The sequence below is a fragment of the Anopheles ziemanni genome, chromosome 3 (assembly GCF_943734765.1).
Source record: "Anopheles ziemanni chromosome 3, idAnoZiCoDA_A2_x.2, whole genome shotgun sequence".
Taxonomy (NCBI): domain Eukaryota; kingdom Metazoa; phylum Arthropoda; class Insecta; order Diptera; family Culicidae; genus Anopheles; species Anopheles ziemanni.
Genome location: NC_080706.1, coordinates 30,030,425 through 30,051,099, shown reverse-complemented (window position 1 = coordinate 30,051,099; position 20,675 = coordinate 30,030,425). Strand labels below are relative to the sequence as shown.

Here is a 20,675-nt window from a genome sequence, read left to right as displayed (position 1 = left end):
TTCATTAAGCACAACACTAATTCATACCCATTTCAATGAAAGGCGAAGGAATGTCGTTATATTTTGATGAATTCTTCTTTAAAATAAGCATGAATTCTAGCACAAACTAAATAGAAACAGCAATTTTAGATGAAATTTTACACAAATCCAAACTGCTGAATTTTATTCCTGACATTAGCCAAGCAATTCACGAAAAACGTTTTTCTTAAATTGCGTTCACAAAATTCTGCCTATTGGCTTCAGCTCTCAACAGCCCAATATCAAAGCGTATCTTCAATCTAACGACTTCCTCCGTTCAGTTGTGGAAGGTTGTCAACTTTGTGCTTCCCGGAAAGCGAATGAAATTTATGGTCTAATGACTTTTTCTACGATATCGTCAGTTTTATTTCTATCCGGCTTTTCCTCCATTTTCCGTTCGCTAATAAAACGTCATATTTTTATACAAGTTGACAAGTGAAAAGTGAGTGACACGTGATGTGGTATTTATCGCAATAATTATGATCATTCCACTCAGATGCAGAAGCTATACCATTTCTTCGTTTATCGTATCGGAGGCGGTGGTTGGAATTTTCAATTAAATGTCTCCTTATCAAAGATTGAAGGTTACAGCAAAGAATTCCTCTGAAAATTCCTATAGAATTCAACACGATCAATAGGTTATCTATTATAAAAGGTGGAGTTATAAAAATCAATATCAATTGTACGAGTTTAATAATTAAATCATTATTTATTGATCACTTTGATAGTCACTCACCTTTTATCGAGTCGCTAGTCGCTCCTTATTAACCTTGATTATGTTTTGTTACACTTTACTGTTAAATTTGCCCCAGGTATTACTATCAGGTGTAACTCATTTCTAGGAAAAATTAGCCATGATCGTGGGAAATAGAAACTGAATGTTATAGGAACATTGCGACGACGAGACTTTTCAGTTGATCCGTCTGATCCCTCAGGCACCGTCTGATGTCTGTGAATGCGAAACCTTTACAAACTAATGTTTGTTTTGGTATGACCATCCGGTCCCCAACAGGTGGTTGTTCATGGGAACATGAAATGGAACGAGGATCAATTTAGTAAACTGACTTTGTCATCAACTGACACCCTTTACATGTCTTAACTACTCGCGGAAAGGTTGTTAACGAGCAATCCGCGTGCGTCATCAATCTAAAATTAGTTTTAATTCAATATCTACGAAAATGTTATTCAATTTCAATGAGCTCCTCCCCAAAGCCAAATCGTGCTAGCCCCAGACTGCTTCACGAATGATTCATGAACTCTGTGCAGCAGCTAAGGCTTCGTATGCGCCCAAGTTGAGCCGTCGTTGCGCCCGCGTTCAGGAGAAAATATGATTGGAATTTATATTTTCCTTTCCTGCCCTTGGAAAATTTACTGTCACTCACTCCCCCCGTCCTCGTCTTCCGAGGCAACCGACGTAAACCGACCACATGGTTGTTAGGTTTGATAAATTCTTTTCGCAGGCAATCACACGCTGCAAGCTGAATGTGGACCAAGCTGGACACCCAGCAGAGGGAACGGCAAGAAATATGATGGCAGTTCGTTGACTGGTGTGTGAAGGAAAAGCGCGGAGATGTCGCGCAAAGACGCTGTACAGTGTGGTCATTTGAGGATAATTAAAATTCCTTCCTCGGCAGCAAGGGTGGCGTCTAGTAATTTATTTTTCAGCTTTCTTCCCTGTTTGTTGCTCGTCCGGTGTTCAGTAGTGTGCGCCCTTATTAAAAACTCCCCTCGGGTTCATCGCTCGGTATCGTTTCGCGCACCTTCCTTTTTACGAAATAATGTTTAATGAATCTATACTAACGCGCACACCAACCACCAAGTGTTCTACCAACCGGTGAAAATCCGTGATGAAAATGTAATTTTATCCCGGGCACAAAATATTGTATAAAACATCACTCTCCTTCCACTTGTTTGTTCGCTGTTTAATGTGCTTTATTCGCTCATTACTCGTATTACCGCGTGCGGAAAAACGAAAAATCCATATCGGATTGCAACTACTATTTATGTGTGGGATTAATGACGATAGACATCCGTCCGCTGCCTCTTGCAATCCCGGAGGAAATTCGTTTCATTAATCATTCATAACTTCCGCGACACACACAAAGCGCAAGGAGTCGAGGTGGATGAAATCAAAGTTTTAACCCTTCGTCTCTTTAATAAACGCCACTCATTTGGATTTGGAACGTTCGTGATTGACGGAATGTCTAGCACCGAAAGAGTAAATAATTACGACCTCTATAAATATTAGAACCAACCTTCCTCTCAAACCCTTAACTCTCCTCTTTGCCGACATTTAGATTCCTAATACTGGGATCACCCCAAAGTAAACGAATGTTGTTTATAGGAGGAGGATAATATTCTTACGGAATGTCTCAAATCTAACGAACTGTAGTGGGGTGACTAAGGCCTTGTCCTTTAGTTTTGTTCGAAATCTCCGTTTTTTCTAATTCCGTCGTTCTATTGTTGGTAACGGTTGGGGCCATACTTTCGAACGCAACAACCTACCGAGTGGTGGTGGTGCCTGCCGCGAACATAAAAGTACCATTTTCATTATTCATGCAAACGGCCCCCCATTTTCGGTTGATTTTGGATGATTCTAGTAACACGTGCCCCCCCAAGATTACACGTCGAACAATGGCGTCACTATTCTGGGAGAGTGTTTGCTTTAACCAGAGTGGAAGTGGAGTAAACTGAAGGAGGAAAGCATTGCTCTATAAATTGGACTCTGTGATGAACACGCGCACACAGAAACACACACGTACAGACAAACCAAATCATTTTCCTCTTTTTTACGGAATGGTCCTGCCCGAGATCTTTTCGGTGAGGAAAAATGTTTTATTGATGTTTCGACGCGATTTACGACCCATTCGGGCAGGTGTTGCTATGCTGTTTTCCCGGGAGCAATTGCTGAAGGTCCTTTATCCGATGGGTGGCGTGGGGTGAGGGAGGGGTCACGATCGAGCAGCATACGCCACTGAACTTTTTCCTTTCTCCAATACAACACCCACCCACTGGGCAATAATTTCGGCTTGGGGGTGGTGGGCGTTAATCATCATGACTATGCCAGGACGCGGGGTTTACGATGAAATTGCGGCGGAAGGGGAAGTGGTTGCATTGATTTTTTGTTTTGTCTCGTAATGGGGATATAAAAATGTGTATTTAGACGGGGGGAGTAATATTCGGAAGTGAGGCCTTCTGGGAGCAATACCGCCGATCGATCAATATCTCGGAAAGCATCATTCAAATTCGATTTAGGACACCTTTTTCCCCCCTCTTCGCCAACCCCCCTCCCACCAAACACATTACTGCATTAATGAACCACACCCCGGCTGCTGGCCGCAGGAAAAATTCTTCTTCCAGGAAATTGTTTGCAGAAACCCCAACGCGTGCACAGAAAAACATCAACCTGGTGAAAAATGGAGAAACGTTGAATGGTTGTTTAACCTTCTTTTGGCCTTGATTTGATGAGGGGTGGATAGAAAACGACGAAAAAAGAAAGCATCGGTTTCGAATGTTTCTAATCGATATGGCGGCGGTGTGTGTGTGTGTGTGTGTGGTTGGTGTGTATTCAAATAAACGATACCCGCACGAGCGCGCTAGCATCAGATTATAATTCTATGGCATGATGCCGGCTCGCAGGCGGCGGGGGCGGTACACGATGCAAGACGCGGGACGGTTAGTCTCCTTTTTCCATAGGATTAAGGGTTTTTCTTTTCAGTACATTTCTCTACCAACGCCCGCCGCCGCCGCCGCCACTTTGCATCGGAAGATCATTAAGATAAGATGTAGGTTCGGGGATTACTGTGCACACTTAATATGTGCATATTTAGTAGTCGTTTCTTACTTTTTACCGCTTTGGTTGGTTGGTACACTTGGTTTTCATGTATCCAGTTTTTTCTTCGATAAATTTTTCACGTACTTTTATTGCGTGTTGGTTTTTTTCCAACATGTCGTAAACAGCCAACACATTTTTTGGCAACCTTGTGTCAAAACGCCTCGTGGGGATTAAGGGTGAAGCCGAACTTTAATTATTATTGAAACTCTGCCGAGGAATAATTGTGTAGCATTAAACAACTGCCTTGTCGGCATTGATTTGCATTTTAATCCGGATCATAATGTCACACGAACATATTTTTTAAACACTTAAAGATGTTTACTGCGAAATAAACCCTATGAACCCTTCGCACGATCTTTTTAAATGCTTCCAAACTTTCCAGTAACTGAACCTTATCGAGTTGGAAACGGAGACTAGCACACCACACCGCCATCATCGTAATCGATCTCCATCTTTCCAGCGGAGACGCTTTGCCACAAGTTTTCTAATTAAATATACATGATGCCACGAACTCTATTGAACTTGTTTTTCCATGATCTTTACTTAAAGTAAGTTGTGAAGGTATGGTTTTTTTTCTCTGTGGAGCCAAAATTCACATTCAATTCTGAGAAGGTTGAGTCGAAAAACTCGGAATTTTGTTAGTCTTCGGGTCGCAGAGAGAGGTGTTTTTCGTGGAGATGTTGGAATGGGTGACACCGGCAGTTGCTTCCTGGCCATCATCCATCACACCGGAACCCGCCCAGGTCATAGAATCGCTAGGAAGGGACGATGCCCCCGGAGGCAAGGTGACGTGTACTGACTTGACTTTGTGTCGTCTAGCAGCATTTTCCCCCCATTGCGTGTCCACACCTTCAACACATAGCACGCTTGCCTTTTTTTGGCACACTAATACTCGTTATAGAAGGCCCCACGGGGGGAGGGATTAGGTGAGAGCGCGGGATGAAGTGGAATGTAGTAGGGGCCTGTTAATCCGATTTCTCAACTTTCTGATCCTGGCTTTGATTGCTTCGGCAGACGTCTAGGATAAAGTCGCAAACGATACAGAGAGCAGAGCGCGCCAAGGAAGAAGAAAAACATCGCCGATAGGACATGAGAAATATAAAAATAAAAACATTGAAACAACAATTCCACGCTGGCTGGCCATCGTCAATAAGGCAGAGAGGGAAGGATATTCGATCGCTGGCGGTCTGGGAGGAAGCTTGCCTGTTTGTCTTTAAGATAATTCTGTTTCTGGTCCTTCCTAGAGAGAGCTTAACGCTGTCTACGAGGAAAACATCCACAGTTTATTTTTCACGAGAAACGAACACAAGCTGCTTTAAGTTGGGTAAAGTTATGATTGGAATTGAGTGACTTCTGGATGATTTCAGGAGAATTGTTCACCTGAAAACTTCAATGTTCCACTGTTTTTGAGGGTGAAATCTTTTTCATCATAATTTTCCCTCAATGTTTAGTATATTCATCATCTCTTCAGTATTTCTATAGAATTTGCGAGTTTTGCATTTTTTTACATTTATTTGGATAATATTTTGATTGGATTTTCCTATCCTGATTTCTGTTGAGTTGTTGATAAATTTGGAAAGCCCTATAAAAAATATTGTGTCCTTGCAAACTGTGTAACCTTTGAGGGAAAGGTCGCGAATGGGGAATGAGTTTACAAACCAGGAAGGGCTTCCCTAGAGCTCGTTCCCTGAATTATGTTGATTTTTTAATCAACAACCGGTCGTGTTTCATTCAGTGTTTGTAATTTTTTTTTATTCAATTAGTTTGAGTAAGCTGTTTGTAAAATGTCGAAAGTACCTCATCTCCCGAATGTTACAGCTTTGAAATTTGTATTACAAAGAAACCATCGTGCCGAAATATCGTACTTCTTTTTCGATGTGCATCGAATTTTCTTGTATGCTCCCGGTGCTGTTCCCGTTATGTGGTTCTCACGATTTTTATGTTCCATTTGTCGCATTGCACACACCGCTGCACAACTCCACCGGAACGAAGGGTGTGGAGAACGGTAAACCGGTGAGTTGCCGGTTAGTCAATGTTGGAGTTTGGAGTTTGGATACTGCGGAAAGTGGTGGCCCTTCTTCATACGTCGTACGTACGTTGCCACACACCTGGGCAAGATCTCGTTTCCTGTCCTGCACGACGCCGCCCTGAAGAACCGATCCGGTCAACGACCCTTGCACGCGGTCGGATGGATGCAAACGTTATGAAATACGAAAACGAACCGAAGAAACCTACATAACCAACACACACACGCACACAAACTCGTTAGGTGCAACCTCAATCTTTCCTCTAACGTCAGTAAAGAAAGCACAAGAAGCGGGCTCGGAAGGTACTTCTTCGACCTTCTTTTGGTGCTTTTTTCCCCAGTTGTTGCTTCCTTTCTTTTAGCCTCCTCTTTCTTTCTATCTTTCACTTCCTCGTCGCGCACCGCAATTACATCGAAAGCCGGTGGAAAACTCCCCGGAGAAAGATCGAAAAGAAATCGGCCGAAAACAACCGTTATCCTTTCCATTCCTGGGGGAAGGGATCGCGTGTGGGAGGCGAGGGGCTGAAAAGTGCATACATAAGCTCGAACGACGAAGGGGAGAAATAATTGCATGAAGCTGCAAAACAACAAGAGTTGCATATTTTCTTTCGAGCTTATCGACTCCGTTCTATCACCGTTTCGTTACTCTTTTTTTTTCGTCTTTTGCCGTGCCTTTCTTGCGCAATCTTTTTGCACTCTTTCTCTCTTTTGTCGGATTTTATTTTGCTTTCTTTAGGTGCATCTTCCTGAACGTTTGCCCCGCTTTCAGTTGCATTTTTCATTACTTATGCGCTCCGTTTCTTCGATCGGCTGGCCATCACGCGCCCAATTCTCCGGTTCTTTGAGCCGTTTTGTTTCTTCTCCATTTTACAGTTCACATACTTTTTTGATTTCGTTTCATTTACCGTAACGACATTATTTCACATAAATATACCTCGTTCTGTGATCTGATTAAAGAAGAATGGTTTGCAATTTCGACAACCAAGTAATAATTACACATTCCTTTACCAATTTCTTTCCCGTTTGTTCCCCTGATATATAAAAAAAATCCTTCCTACTTCGAAGGAAGGTTCTCAAAGTAAACGGGAACTCCCATTCGTAAACCATCTGTCATAGGCGGTTGTTATCGGCAAAGGATTTCGCCCAACCATGCCTTCGATAAACGGCCGATAGCACGCTTTCCCATTCATGGGCATCAGGGTGGCAAAAGGAATAAAGTAAAATAAGGTTTAGAATTTACCACAACAACGTGCGGGAGGAGGATCAGCCTTCCGGGCTTCAGCGACAATACCACAACAAAAATGAAAGATCTGCCTTCTTCTTGCACTGGCGCAGAAAAGGTGGTGGCATTTTGTGGTTGCCATTTTTCCGGGAAAACAGAGCGATGTACATCCTAACCCCTTTCCCGGTACGATGGGTGGATGTGCACCGTAGTGTGACGAAATCCTTTACCCTTTTGCTGATTCTTACATGCCGAAGACACTTTAGGTAAGAAAAAGGGCTACGTTGAAATTCCGAAAGGTTTCTGCTCAGGGAAGAGAAAAAAAACGCATGTAAGGAAAATAAATCATGTGAAAAAGGAGACGACGAGTTAAACGAACTCGATGAAGAAACTGGCTGTTATTGCAGCAGACGCCTTCCAAGTAGAAAAACACGATTGAAAGAGAAAAATCGATTCATAATTTCTTCAAGTGGAAAAACGTGTAAGAGGAACAAATAAGTGAACTTGAGTGTAGCTAAGGGGTGCTGCTCGTTTAGTAGGCGCCCAAGGATCAACCTATTGCGTACATTTTCTTACGCCTGCCATCGTTCTTCCGTTCCGATACACCGAATGGCGGGAGTGGGAGATAATTTTCCGATAGAGAAAAGTCGTGACTCTTGGCGTTTTCCTACCCCGTGCGTGGGGAATTTATGTATGGTCTTCTCTCACCCTGAGGGATAGAAAAACCATTGATAGGAAGCGGTAAATAATAGCGTAATCCTTGCATCTATTCATGGCGGATTCGTGGAATCCATCGCTTCTTGATGATGATGTCGAAAAAATGATGGTATTAACACACGACCATCACCACCGGAAACCTATTCCCTGCTCTCTCTAGATCTGCCTGTGTTTGTTGTTGCACGTACATTTTCCATCCTGCCATCTGCTGGCAGACGTCTTTCTGGCGGGAAAACACGCGCAAAACACACCCTCGTACGCATCCGCCGAAAGCGAAGAGTGAGGAGTAAGAGAGCGGGTGGGGGATGCAACGATCCGGGAAATTTATTTCACTAAATACTCCATTATCGCGCGAGCGAGCACGCACACACACACGCATCAGTTTTAAGTAACGGTGCAACGGTAATTTATGTGCGATTTTGTTAACCCGACGTTTTTATATTCAGGGCAGTTGATTTAAGATTGGTTTTTGGTTTCCATGTTTTCTCTATCGTTTAAGTTTTGTTTTTTGGCTTTCTTCACAATTTACTTCACATACAGAAAAATGTTACTCCTCCACTCAAAACTCGACTCCGGGTTGTACGTTTTCGTACCGGAAGTATTGCAACTAAAAAGCGAAACAGAAATATCAACTGAAGCAAGTAAAAATGACGAATCGCAGCGACCTTCCCCCGGGCACGTCCGCCCAACCTTCATTCCCCTGTGGCGGACCAACACCCCGGACCGAGTGGAAATGATGAGTAATTGGACTAAAATTAAGTTATGGATGAAGGAAAATTCAATCCATCTGTAACGGCATGAACCGGGGCTGTGAATGGTGTTGGATGGATTCGGACTTCTCCTCTGTGTCCGGCTTTTGGAGCTGATGGGTTGCAAGTAGCATTCGGAAATGTTGCTCCAGTCTATCGAGCATTTTATCTGGATTTCTTTTCTGTACGTTCTATTGGCTGCTTGCGCACACACCCACCACCACCAGCCACACCGTTTCACCACCGTTGCAGGAGAGAAGCAGCCCGGGATGTTATGTTTTATGGGTTTTGCAAAAGTCGGATTGAATTAAGAACGCACTTTCTACTCTAGGAAGAGCCAAGGCGGCGGGGTGGAAGGTAATTTGCGCAAAAAGCAAGCACACCTTCTCTTTCACTAACTGTTTTTGTAATTCAATAAAAAAAGACAGTTTCATACCTTTTTGGAGATAATCCTATCTTGTTCTGAATCGTGGTTGGTATATTTTCTATGAAAATAATTAAAAAAAAAATGGATTTTCGTTAATGCACTGACTTCTGGAACATCCTTTTGTTGTTAAATACATTACCTCATTAACTCGCCTTCTTTTTCTTCTTAGTTCAACATTTTTTACAGTAAATCAACAGCCATATACAGTGCCTTCATTTGCATACATTTTGCTAGCAACAACTTTGTTCCAATTCTAGACTCCTGTCGCTTGCAGCTCGAACAAATCTAGGAAGTTCGTTTTCATGCTGACACTTAAAAAGTGTATGTGCTTCCGGTGGTAATGCACGTACCGATTTGAGTTTACCATTCGTGCACTTTATTCTATTTGTTGCATGCAATCGAAAAATGTTTATGAAGCATTTTAGAGCCTTTGATGTTTAAGCTATTTCAAAGGGATGGAATGGTAAATGCTGCAATTTACGTGATGTGGGCAAATTTCATTTTCATTCCACTGCAATTGATGCATTCGTTCACTTTGATGTTCTTTTAATTCAAACAAAATAACATTAGTTTTTTTAAAGCTACACCATTGTTTTGAGTTTTTCTCAAGCCCATCAGAACGTTGAAATAAAAAATATTTCATAGTTCTTCATTATAATATTAATTTTATGTTATCTTTTGCACTAATTTTTATGTCCAAATTCTTTGTTAAATAATTTAATTGCTTTTTAAAGAACCCCGTTAAACGCTACGTTTATGATTTTATTTTGTATAGATAGCAAATGAAGGTGGATAATAATTGAGGACATTGAGTACCCTATTTAATTTTACATTGCTCCCGCTGGAGCTGTTACTCGTAGATTGTCTCTGGTAAGCGTCTAGCGTCAGTGTGTTGTAACAGACCCCGGTACATCGTACAAACTAGTGTCGCCTTCCTTTTTGTGCACAACACTCATTTCACCCTGATGTCATCGCATCGTCGAAGTCCTTTCACTTTGGCTGCCGCAAGTGTGCAAATGCTGGCCAATAAAGCTCCTCGTAACAGCTGTGGGATGCACAGGGCGGATCCAATTGCATTATGAAGACATTTCATGGCGAAAGTAAAGTTGTGTTGTGACGTCCTTTTAGAGAGAGAGAGAGAGGTTAGCTTTCAACAGTTGTAGTTCATCTTAAATTCAGCCCATTACCGGCCGGAGTAGCATAGGTCACATAGGCAAACGAGGAGTTAAAGCATAAATTGCCAATTTTATTGATTATCGATACGCGCTGAACCTTCTTGCAGGCGACGATGAACACAATCTTAAATCATAAAACGAGTGTTGGTCGCAAGTATGTCTCAACCGGCACTTCACTTGTCACTTTTACCTTCTCGGTCGTCGGTGCAGGAAATTGGAAAAGTGAATGGGTTGTTCGCTCGTACAGCATACGGCATCGATCACCACCAACCGCTTGGGCATACAACGAGCTCTGTGCAGCTTTTGGAGGTGTGGTCGTATTTGCCGAACCGTCTCCCTTCGTCCATCTCGCACCAAACTGGCGCCAAAGCCTTCTTGATACAATGATATATCCGCCCCCGGGAATGGATGCGAATACTGCTGAGACCAACCAGAAAAGCTTTCTCCACCACAACCGCCCAGCGCCATCTCGATAAAACTTCCATTTCGAGCAAGAATGCATTTCCCAAAAATCGCACAAAAGTGTCAACCATAACAAAATTATCTGCGAATCCGAAGAACCAACGACAGCCAGTCGCCACATGTGTGGAGGAGCGGGGTTGTGGGGGTTGATGGGTGGCGGGTTTTTGTGTGCAGCACGAAGACAGGCGGTCGGATAGAAAAGTCATTCGTCCCACCGAGTCTCCACACTCCATCGCTCAAGACAAATCGAGGACTCCCCCTCGACGCAGATTCTAAGGCGGAAGAACCGGAGCGCAACTACTGCACGATAAAACATTGATTTGATTTCCTCCCTGGCATCATGGCAATTGCATATTCAATTTCCCCCTACACACACCCACTAAGAGAGCTTAGGGAAGCGTGCACAGTCAGCAGAAACTATGAATGTCAGTGAGCGTGTGTTGATTGCTGCAACAAAGTTGACGCGGAAGTGCACGATGCGATGTGATGAGTTCCTCGGCGCAAGTGTGTCTTTAGGGACTGCCCGAATTTTCCCATTCATTGGTGTCGGAAATGGAAGCAGTGTTTTGGTTTGTTCTCTGTGTGCAATGGCATCAACTTTACTCACTCTAGGCACTTTGATTGCCTGCGTATAATTTATGTTGTGATCTCTCGCCCTTGATTGGCAAACACGCCCTGTAGAAATTTCGATTTCCTTGAGCAGTAAGAATGTCAGTAAATTAGCAATTGAGGCAAATAGTATTATTAAGACGTTCCCCCGTGGTTGCTTTAATCAAGGATATTCTTTGAAACACATCTGTCATAATCTCATCTGTCAAAATTCCCTCCAGACATTTACCGTTTGATTGACATCCGGAAGTTTTTTGTCAAAACATAAACAACAAATCACTGATCGAATCTAAACAATAATATGATTAGCACACCCGGATTACACGTCCTTCGACTGCTTTTGCTTACATCGATGTAGCTTTCTTTTTCCAATATTTAAATGAGATCAAAGACAATTTTCCAACGGTTGCAATTATTAATTAAATCTCGCGCGGAAATCATCATAACATGCAATACCTGGAAAACAGAATTACCTCACTGATACACACTCCCTCGAGCGATGGCCCGTGACCTGACCGTGCGCTGGATGGAACCGTGTTAAATATTCAACTATGTTTTTATGCGTTGTTTGCATACGGGCTTTACACACCACCCTGTTTGTAATCCTCGTTTTTGCATATCTTGCCGCGAACCACGTGGCAATTGCCCTGTTTGTGCCCTGTTGAACTCGACCGTCTGTGTGGAGGTGTGTTGGACGTTTGACCGATGTGTATGTTTTTGCAAGCGCGCGCATAAACAGATTGTGCTGCTGTTGTCCGTCCGGGTTTTCATTTGCATCGGTGAGCTTTCCGATGATGTGACTCTACGCACGTGTTTGTGATTCGCGTTATCGCCGGCTTAATGAAGGCATAATCAAATGAATTCAATTAAACGATGCAGTAATAAACATAAACAACATCCACTTGCTTCCTTCTTCCCTTGCCCGTTGCGTTGGATATAGTTCTGGGAATACGCCAAAAACAGGAGCATCCGGTTAATCTAAGTGAGTGTGTGTGTGTCCTTTTTTCTAACGGAACTAATGAAGCCGAATAATCCTGAAACGGTGGTGTGTGCCTTTAATTTTGGAGATCCCTTACACGGTAAAAGGAGTAGCTTTCGGCGTCGCTAAAAATGTCGATCCAAACCATAACAACGCGATGATTCAATCATCTCCCACACTACGAAAAGCGGAGAATGAAAACAGATGGCCGGCGGGTAGAGCAGGCAGCAGAGATATAGGTATATAATTGCACTTCCGCAACATTTGATTACATTTCTGACCACACCATGGCTTCAACCACTGCGCGCTGCTACTCGTCGTTGGGTGTTGGGGTCTGCCTCTGCTTGCGGCGCTGTCCGATGGAAGCACTACTTGCTATCGGGTTTATGTTTGGCTTCGATTGTTCCACCGAAGCACACCACACTGTGGAACTCCGGAGTTGCCCCAATTAAATCACAGCGCGTAAGCGCAAATAACACACCACGGAGAGGCTCCCGATGGGCAAACAATCCGCGTCCGCAAACGTAAATGTCCAGAGTGGAATATTCCTGGTTTTCCACGTTCGTTCAGCAAACATACGCTCGCACACACACTCAATTCTTCCGGGTGCGCGTCCGTTATCCAGCCAAGGATCAACATGAAAATGGATATCACCGGGAACGGATCAAATCAGGGAGTTCCAGGATACGCCGTGCTGCTGGATGGGATGATGGAAATTGATAGAATGGAAAATCAACTAAGTGTGCCATACCAGAAGATGTGGAATGCGTGACCTACACTTTATTTGCTATGTTCCCGGTTTGTTACAAAATTCTGTTACAGAACTCTGAAAGGTTTTTGCGCACTAGCCTATTTTACACATGGCGTTCTGCCGCGACTTCTATTCGGGTTCTTTCGATTAGGAAGCATCCATCATCAGCAGAGATGCAACATTGTCCACATAACTGATACATTGCCGGATTGCAGTATCTTATTTCGTGGATCTCACATGAACAATCCTTCAAAACCAGTCCTCCACTCCGTTGGAAGAAGAGATTCCAAAATGACACAGTTGTTTGTCTTCCCTGTTTGGGTAGGGGATTTTACGTAAGTGTCCTCAAACAATTGCTGGATACATGAGCATTACCAACGGTGGCGAGTGAGTGAGTCTTTGAAGGATGTGACTTAATGGGATCCTTCCACAAGCCCTGAAACAACTCGTTTAAAAGTACGGTTTTTTATTCCATTCTGTTTTTTGTTTTTCTTACCCGCAGAAATAGAGTAGTATTGGGAGGACATACAAACAACCGAAAATTTCAAAACAAACGAAAACAAAAGAATGTTATTCTGCACTTTGTCCCAACTTGGTGACAGTTGAGCTTCATTGGGAAGAATGTCTTGCCTTCTGTTTTCTTAAGCGCAATGATTTTTATTCCTCTTTTCCATGAGCAAGAGCCAAAATGCTGTTTCGAAATCCAGGAAAATATTTTCTTGAAGGAAATCGCGATCGGGGAAAAAATAAATAAATTAAAACAAATACCAAAACTAGCCCGCGCGCCGAAGGGCGAGTTTAAGTGTTTGAAAACCAGAAGAAAAAAAAAGCACGAAACGTTCGTAAATTTTCCAACCCACTCAAACGAATGGAAAAATCTGCTGATGAGCTTTGACTCTCGCGTGGGTTGGTTGGTTTGGTGTGTGGGTGCCTTTTCATTCTTTCCCACGTGGACAATGTTGGGGCCACACACTAAGTGTGGTTAGGTTTGCTCCTTCGCCTTCGCTCTTCAGTTTTATCCTTCATTTGGCATTGTTTCTTTTATGCTTTGCAAATATTGCTAATGGAAACACAAACACACTCCCGCTCCCACCACCACCACACACGCACACCCCGCTTTTCCTGCGTTCCTGGTTGTGCCAACGGCAACGTCGCGTTGATTCTGTGTGTTTCACATTTTCCCGCCCTAGATTGGATGGACGCGCGCTAGGGTTGGAAAATTGGAATGGAAAGGGTTCGGTTCGGACACACCAGAATATCAGAAGACACTCCCTGCGGAAAGGATGAGTCGAAAACAATCATCCATGAGTTTCACTCATGATGTTTTTTTTCCTCTGCCCATGACTGTTATGCGAGTCTTTTTCCTGATTCCATATCCGTATGGTTAGCGAAAGTTAAAACAATGTAGAGAGTAAGGCGTGACTAAAAGAAAAAAACGGAACTATATGGAAAGCTTCCCGCTGGGTTCCCCACATCGAAGTTATCTAAATATTTAGGAAGAAAAAAGAAAGGCGACACTAAATATGTTTCTGCTAGCGCCATCATTTCCAACGTTGGCAAATGGGAAATGATAATAAATCTGCCAACTGCTGATAGTAAAGCTGAAGTTTATTTTAACGTGCGCATCCTTTTTGAACGTTTCCTTTGCGGCGTGTTGCTATTAAACTCGTTTGCCTTCTTTCTCTTTTCCCCAATTTTCTTATCGATGTGATTGAAACGATGCTAACTCTTTGTTTTCTCCTCTTTCTCTCTCTACTTGCAGCAACTTTTCCGCTCGAATCCCGGCCTGACCGCAGCTAACTCGGCCGTTCCGGGGGCCCCCAACGGGCAACCGCTGCCCCAGTCGGCCCTGTCGCTCTCGGCCGCCCAGCAGCAGCAGTTCCTGCAGCATAATGCCGCGTACGCCGCCCAGCAGGCCGCCCCGTACGTCATCAACCCGGGCCAGGACCCGTCGCAGTACATGGGAGCGCTCATCGCGGCCGGCGTGCCACAGTACTATGCGCCCGCCCCGTGGGGCGTTTACCCGGCCAATCTGGCCATCCCGCAGCAGCAGTCACAGCCCCGCCGGCCCCTCACCCCCTCGCAGCAGGGTGCGGAAAATCAACCCTATCAGGTAAGGGACGAAAAACGGCCACCAGTTTGCTGATAGTTTAGTTTAGTGTATTTTTTTCACTTCACTGTACGGTGTTTTTGGTTTTGGTTGTTTTCGAATCCTTTCCACGTGTACAAATGTTTCGTTTAATTCGTTATCGTGGCTCTCGTGTCGCCTTTCCCATTGAATTTTACTTCTGCTCTAAGGCAATATTCTGATTGACGCTAATGTACATGACTGTTCTTAATAGGGTTGTACTCATTCCTCCATTTCATGTTTCATTTTGGTCGTTTCCGCTCTAAATGACAACATTTTATCCTCTCCCTAAAAGGTTAATCAGAGGATTCTCTCTTGACTAAACTGTTTGATAAAATAATTTATCTTTCACAGAGCAGAGATTTCGTTCTCGAACAATTTTTCTTTCGCCCATCTGGTTCGTGACCGGTAACAAATTCTCCGCACGATACAGGGTTTTTCAGTTGATATCATAACAGTAGCAGTATTTATTCTAACTGCAGCACATGATATTCCAACAGTACCAGTTGATTTCATAACGCAATCATGTTTATTATAACTGTGTCAGTTGAAATCAGAATCGTAGCAGTTGATATTATAAAGTTGGTATGGCAGGTCGAGCGATGTACGTAACTAACAAGTATAAACGTATATCGCATGAATGAAACGCCAAAGTTGATTTACATAGCAGGTGAATTCATCTCGCATGAATCGCTTTAATTTCAAACGAAAGGAATTTTTAAACAAGCATTGCTGATTAATTTTCATGTTGACTGCATGTCATTTTTTTACTTATTTTTGTGAGCAGTTTCGTTCCAATGAAATCGAAGAGTGTCATTCGCTATGAACCCACCTGATATGTAGATCAACCTTGGGCTGTCATGCGTGCGATATACGTTTACACTCGCTAGTTGCGTACTTCGCTCAAGCTGCTGTACCAGGAGGATTATAATATCAACTGCTACGATTCTGATTTCAACTGACACAGTTATAATAAACATGATTGCGTTATGAAATCAACTGGTACTGTTGGAATATCATGTGCTGCAGTTAGAATAAATACTGCTACTGTTATGATATCAACTGAAAAACCCTGTAAGACACCTAATCCGGTAAACTTTCCCGTCGACCACAACGCCACATCGCCTGTGGTGGAAAACAATTCTTCCGCCCGGCTTGTGGGGGAGGAGTGTTGGAAAGAAAAAAAAAATAGCGCACGTTCCCAAGAAAACACCACCCCACAATCGACAAATGAAACGGAACTGAGATGAAGTGGCGGTTAATTAATAAAGCAAAATGCGAACGATGAACTTTTGTTGCTCGGGTAGGGGGAGGGAAGGGGGCTGGTGGACGACCTCGTTTGTTCCAGCTTCTTTCGCACTTTTTAGCCGTGGTTGGAAAACTCGGAGTGCGCGCGGAGCTTCCGAGTGGGGAAAAATTTCATCGCAACCATTTTCCAGCAGTGATTTTTCGACTCTGCGAGATGCTTTTGCACTTTTAAGATTCAACGGCTTTTCGCACACAAACACACACTCCTCGGCGGGGTAAAATAATTACAAAACTTGCTAATCAGTTTAAGTTCGCCGGATGACCGTTCGCAATGGGCGAAGGTGGTTGTTCAATTGGAGAGTGTTGGGTGTAATTTTTCTCAAACGAAGAATTATCTTTTTCCGCACATCAGATTGTCACTTAAAATTTACAGATTAAGTTATACTCAATAACAAATAACTATATAACAATAACAAGCTAGTTGACTATAAGTATACTATAAATATACTAAAAGCTAACTGAATACAAATATATAATATGGTAAAATCACCATCCGAACAGAACCATTTCAAAGTTTTTGTTCGGTTTTGGTTTCATTTATTGATTTCTGACCGCTGCTTAACGCTGTGTTCATTCCACTCTTATGTATTCAGCAGTTTATTTTATTAATCTTGAGACACTTGACGTGTGTTTGTTTATACAACCTCAAGAAAATCTTCCTTGAGAAGGTCATGGTTAATAATCAATGCCGATGTGCAACGTCTCCCACATCATTGCCTTCTCAGTTTCTCGCACGAAAACACACAGAAGTGGGTTTGTTTAAAATATAGCTTAATTGTACCATCGGCATTCCCGGTCGCTTGTCCAACTTTCCCAGACATTCTCTTACTTCATGCTGGAGAATGTTAATTGGGAAACTTTTCTCTGTGATTTCTCGTCGTAATACCGTATTCATTACTTTTGTTTCCCTTTGTTGAAGCCGATCGAGAAAAACGATTGTCGATGTTCGACTTTCGCACGAGTAGCTTTCTTACCAAGGTTAGAATTTTGTTTTGCAGAGACCATGGTATGAAAGCTGCTTTTTAGAATAATCTCTATGCTGCAAGAGTGTGTTGCAAAACACGGTATTACATTCTTCACGCCTCGCTGGGAATTGTCTCTGCTGAACTCATTAAGGCATAATCTGCATCATGTAGAGCGCGCACTTGCACACCTGAAAGCTTCCTCTATGTAGCCGTACCTTCTCGCCTCACCTCACCGCGAAATACAACACCCCAAGTCAATCTTCCGGTTCAACCAACCGTGTCCTCGAGGAGAAGAGGGAACGCAAGGCGTTCGCGAGACCGTCCTTCCAGCGGAGCGGAGTGAGCTTTGCAAACTTCTCTTAACGCTACGCCTAATTGGTATTAATGATTCATTAACACAATCCACCACCAAGCGCCCACCTCCCTTCGGTGCTTCTTCAAACCCTTCGAAGGGTTGAGAAAAGTATGTGTTGATATCGTGCCAGCACAGCATGGTGTTTCGTGTGCAGTTCGGTTGAGCGAACACAACAGAACCGACCAACTCTGGAACGTGCACCACGATTCGCTGCACTTCAATTCGTCTCCAGGGGGGGAGGGGAGGGTGTTGGGAAGCTCGGGCTCGGACACTGGAGGTAGGATCCCAGGCCGTCTGCACGCGACATAAGCATGAATAAAGTAAATGCTAGTAAACAGGGGCAAGAAGTTCTCTAATGCGCCGGCGAAAGGAAATGAGGACATGCATTCGACTCTCTAGAAATCGCACCAAGGGGCAACCGTGTGTTATACTGCTTGCACACACAGTGGCACGTTAGTAAAGTAGATGAAAATGGAGGAAAACTGTTTCACCCCGCAATAAGGATGAAACAACATCGGTCGCGGTAATTCATAACCGGCTGAAAATACAGCAAAGTCACGATGAAAGTACACCGGAAAGTTTGGCTCATGTTTACCCTAACAAGTATTAAATGTTACATAAAAAGTATATTTGCTTTGATGTTTAACAGAACACTTGAAACAGAAATATTTTGTATTTGTATTTGTATTTTGTATACTTGTATATTGGATTTGACTTGACCACATCATGTTCCGTTTCATGTTGCATAAGGTTAGATAAAATTCATCATCATTATTTTCTTCTAAATCTATAGAAGTCGTAGGCAAATTTTTTAAACATTGCTCTTATAAGTTTGCTCATATAAAGATTCTCATTTGAAGATTTTTGAATACTTGATCGTATATTTTCTAAAAAAAACAGCAACCAAACCCGGTGAAGATATTAAATATATCTCTACAAATAAAAATCATTTATCAACTATTCTACGATATTCGTCTTATTTGAATATCAAAAGTTTCTTCTAAACAAGCATTTTAATAAAATCAACCCTGTATTTTTATATGTAACGTATTCATATGTTGTGTCTTTGGTGTTAGGACCTGGGGTTGAGATAAGCCTTTTCTTGTGTTCAATAATGCAAACATAAATACTCACATACTGTATAATGCAACGTATTGTTCTAGAACAACATAAAGTATGAGAAAATATTGCAAAAATATTTGTTTGTTATTTCTTATAGCAAAATATGTTTTTTTTTTCATTAGATTTCATAATTAGCTATTTGTTTGGTTTTTGTTTTTAAACATATAATTTCTGTTCAAACTGATCAATGAACATGTAGAAAAAAACTCGTATTTATTTAGTTTTACTTCTTAAGGAAAAAGTAGCTGCAAGTTATTTTGTCCTAAAAAAAAGTCAAACTTTAATTAACTTCTGAGTAAGTAAGCTCGTTTTTCTTTCCTGACAGTCTTCGAAAGCGAAACAAATTTCTAATTCATGCCTGTATGCACATTTAACATTGCTTGCCGCTACCATAGGCATCCGCCGGAAAATCAAGTGTTAGGGTGGTAGGATCGTAATATTTCCATCGCACACGATTCTACACACACTCGGTTTGACCAAGAAAACCATCTCATAATCACACCGAACCCACCGACACCAAACCCGCTCTATCTATATACACTGCTGTTTGAGATTATGTCGGCGTTTATAGCTCTTATGCTCGGTCATAAAGCGAGGGCAAGGAGAAACCATCGGATGGCCCGGTACATGAATGAAAACACATCACGATCCGACCCTGGTTCCGATGGTCACGGTCAGGTCCGCTCCCCGCCCTCGACGGCGGTCATCGCACGAAGCAGAGACCCCTATTGCCGTCACCTAATCCCTTCTCACCAACGACGCCGAAGCCGATGAAAATGTCTTACGGCAATTATGATTTACCAGCATCGGGAAAGGAGGAGGCACGCACGGCGAAGGCAAAGGATCGTTGCTTGGGTTGGTTTTTGTGCAAAATGTTGTGATCCAAATCGCACCGAGCGGTCGGTCTGGAAGAGGCAATTCATGACTACGCGCTTTTGCTTTTGCTCTGCATTGTTGTGTCGCCATCAGGTCGCTTTCCCGGGGCCTCTGGTTCTCCCCGATGCCGCGATCCACTTGATGAAGGCATTACCCATTTCTGGGCCAATGACATTATAATGCTTGAGCGCCAATCAATCGCGAGCATACACACGCACGCGGTTTGCGAAGGTTAACGACGTGACTTGGTGTCGATTGGAAAATTGTGGAAAGTCAGCCCCTAGCGCACTTGGTGGACGACATTTTTCTCCATCCGTCAAGGGAATGTTGCCAAGGGATGGAAACCAAGTGGTGGTGGGGTGCGGTCATTAGCCTCTCCACAGTAGCGCCACCACACACGGGTGTGTGTGTGTGTGTACGCTGTGCGTGGTATAAAAGTACCGAAGAAGGGAAGGAGGAACCCAAGGAGAAGTGGTGGTTCTCCCAGCAATAAACGGATAAGGGCGTTTGGCGACCAATAATAGCGTGCTGCTGGTACGAAAATGGGTGCCCTTGTTTCTTTTGTGTGTGCCATAATGTGTCGGCACTTACCCTGCCCCTCCGAGACTCCTCCCTCTTCTCCCGAATGGTAACCCTTAATATCCCCCATCAAAGAGGGGAAATTAAAAGTGAAAGCTCCAACACACGCTGTAGGAAAATTTTCCACCCGTAGTCCTGGCGACACACAGAAGGGTGGTGGTGTAGTGCGTTTATGCTAAAGCAGTACCCATTCAGCAACCTGCCCCCATCCTTTTACAAGCACGCACGACATTGTTACTCTGCAGAGAACTTGGTGGTGCTATTTTTTGTTAACGCGGGGGTGCTATTTTTTTTTAACGTACACGACATGATCAATTAGCATATGCCAACCAACAACGTCATCAACATTGCCGTCACCATATAGTGCTTTGT

General features: G+C 43.1%; 1 protein-coding gene across 1 annotated transcript in view; it reads left to right on the top strand.

Annotated features, from left to right (window-relative positions):
- Positions 1–20,675, top strand: part of LOC131288446 (maternal protein pumilio) — a 61,185-nt gene that overhangs the window by 29,752 nt on the left and 10,758 nt on the right. The window contains exon 2 of the mRNA XM_058317579.1: positions 14,733–15,083. Coding sequence (XP_058173562.1) covers positions 14,733–15,083 — 351 coding nt within the window. The remainder of the gene's footprint in view (positions 1–14,732; positions 15,084–20,675) is intronic.